Here is a 2,779-nt window from a genome sequence, read left to right on the forward strand (position 1 = left end):
TATTAATTTATATGTTTGTATATGCTTACAGTGTTAACAGGACTAACATGATCTTATTTTCTGGTTAACTTTAATTTGCTCTTGGTATATTTAACATATGTGCACTCCACATACATATAATATATGCATACCTAATACGGATATCATGTAATAGAGCAGTACAATAATTATTATACATCGGAGATATAATTAAAATGATTTATGATGGATATTTGTTAAAACTGGTATTAAACTCTTACCAAATTATGTTACTCAAAGTTTGATAACATAATTTCTAATTAATAGCTTAAGAGAGTTCGACATTCAACGATGGTTTAAATGTGTCAAGGAAGGACAAGCAATGGAGCGATTGCTAACATCTGGATGCCTGTTAAATAATATGTGTGTCGGGTAAATCTCGATTTTTTTTATTTTGTGAAACATTTCGTAAAACGTGACATCTTTTGCTGTCAAGCACCTAATGTTGAGATTGCTGACTCCCGAACTCTGTTTTCCTATTTTCCTCGACTTTTCAGTCAACTGCATCTCTAAGTAGATTTCCCCCTTTTCTTACGGAGGTGTGTGTGTGTTTGCGTTTGTTTACCCTCGCGATCGAAAGAGACCATATGGGTAGAAGGTAGGTGTAGATCATATATATATATTCCATGGGAGATTTTTGGTCGGTTTGTGCAAAATTGAATTAAGTGCAAACTTCTATTTCCTTCAATGTACAACACGTATCATTGAATAAGGACCAACAATATGCATATTGCACGTGCAATATTTTTGTGTGTGAAATATTTGAACTTTTGGCGCCAGGAACTTAACAATTGCACATTTTTAAGTCCCATTTCTTATACCGGTTCCAATGTTTTGTAACATACGCATTCGTTTAAATGTATTTAGTTTTAAATATATTCATAGTTCTTTCTCTATAATTTTTTAATAAACATTATGCAAATTGTTTTTGAATGTAGCACGTGACCGTCAAATTATATTCCCTGTATTGAAATATTTCGGTGTCCTATTTTAACTGTTTTGGATAGTTAAGTGTGTTAAATTCATTCCATTTACTGTCAATGTAAAAATGTTTAATTTTATCCGGATGATATCAGTGCAGAACATTGTACACATTTTGCAAAAGCGAATCTTGCAGACATTTCATTACAAGATGAAGTCACATTTTGCCTGAGTTATTATAATTTTGAACAATTGGAAACATAACATACTCGTGAATGTATGAGGCACTACTTAAAGTCAGGTAACATTTGCAATCGGCAACGTAACTACGGAATAAGTGAACCTTACAGTGATAAGACTATGCGTGGTCTCATCAGCTATCGCAAGAAAAATTTCTTTAAAGTTAACATAACAAAATGCTACAACTGTGATGATATCTTCTTTCCCATCTTAACGGAATTTCATTTCTACTTTTTTCAAACTGTATTCTTTTTTCTTCCAATGATGCCAGGTAATTCCAGTACTATCTATTTTGCCAGGCTGGTTATAATACCGTCCATTGAGATTGGAATAGTTGCAACTATTATACCACCACGCACCATGAAGAATCATTGCACAATTGACCGTCGACCATGTATCCTGATCTCTATCATACGTTGAGAACATTATTCCATTATGATATTTAAGAGAATCTCGAGCAGTTCCACTGTATCCACTCACCTCCAGTTTGTAATTGTTTTCTTCCGGATATATCTTGAACTTACTGTACTTAGCATATGCACTGTTTCCCTCAAAATCTTCAATCTCTATTCGAAGTTCGTGTTCTCCATCTGATGTCAGTAGACTCAAATGATCATTACCGAGCCAGAACTCATTGTTTAGATCACCAAAGCCGTTTTTATATTCAGTCCATTTTCGAAAAAAAATCTGTTTCTCCATTCAGTCTCCTCTGAAATACTACCCAGCCTCCACCGGTTGTAGTTTGGTCACAGTAAACTTCAAAACCTTGTCGTAATTTGTTTACTGCACTGACTGGAATATAAGTGGAATATTCCTCTTTGACTTGTTGTTTTGATCATTATCCAGGTTGTTGCTATACTATCAAGTACTGAAAATAATAAAGCGTGTTGTCTTAAATTCAAAAACCTTGATTAAATCAATATATACATGTATTTTAAGTCTATATTAAGACAAAACACCTTAAAAGCGTGGTATTATTATATATTCTTTTGTTCATGTGCACAAGTAAAACACAACGGTGAGAAGGGCAGATTGAAAAGTTGTTATATTTGACTGAACAAAAATCCCTAATAATTTTTATGTCCTATTTACAATTTATAAATACACAATAATGACACAAAAACAGATAAGTAAATTTTAATCCATGTAAATTGCAACTCCAGATGAAAGTAATAAAACAGATGTATTCTTAAAATATGAAATGAAGTTTTAAGTCAACTTTGTGTTTTCCATGAATAAGCAAAAAAGAAAACATACTTTACTAGAAAATGAAATAATTAAATTGTTTTCTTTATTTTCTTAGTAAAAAACTTTAGAATCTTGCTCTTTAAACATGTAACTAGATTAAAAAAGTTATATGTTATAGTGATTGATAAAACAGCCTTTTCATCCAGCATGATATGATTTTTCAACTTATTCACACACAAAGTGCTGAAATTTAAGAATTATAGGCATTTCCTAACATCACATGTATTAATAAAGTACATCAGATTCCTAGCTAACTACTATATCAACCATTTAATTCATAACGATGATAGTTTTAAAAACAATTTTAAAAACTCCCTGCATAGAAAATAATATTAAATTTTTGAAGAGAGTA

The 2,779-nt window shown here is 31.6% G+C and overlaps 1 protein-coding gene across 1 annotated transcript; it reads right to left on the bottom strand.

The window, feature by feature from the left end:
• Nucleotides 1-1,389: 1,389 nt before the first annotated feature.
• LOC132736921 (ficolin-1-like) lies at nucleotides 1,390-1,878 on the bottom strand. The gene has a single exon (XM_060724131.1). The coding sequence runs from the start codon at nucleotides 1,876-1,878 to the stop codon at nucleotides 1,390-1,392; it is 489 nt and encodes a 162-aa protein (XP_060580114.1).
• Between the last annotated feature and the right edge of the window lie 901 nt (nucleotides 1,879-2,779).

This window comes from Ruditapes philippinarum, unplaced genomic scaffold, assembly GCF_026571515.1.
Source record: "Ruditapes philippinarum isolate M1 unplaced genomic scaffold, ASM2657151v2 ctg3871_1_1_1_1, whole genome shotgun sequence".
Classification (NCBI taxonomy): domain Eukaryota; kingdom Metazoa; phylum Mollusca; class Bivalvia; order Venerida; family Veneridae; genus Ruditapes; species Ruditapes philippinarum.

Excerpts from the sequence above, each read along its gene's own strand:
- LOC132736921 (XM_060724131.1), bottom strand. The coding sequence starts at position 1,878 with ATGGAGAAACAGATTTTTTTTCGAAAATGGACTGAATATAAAAACGGC.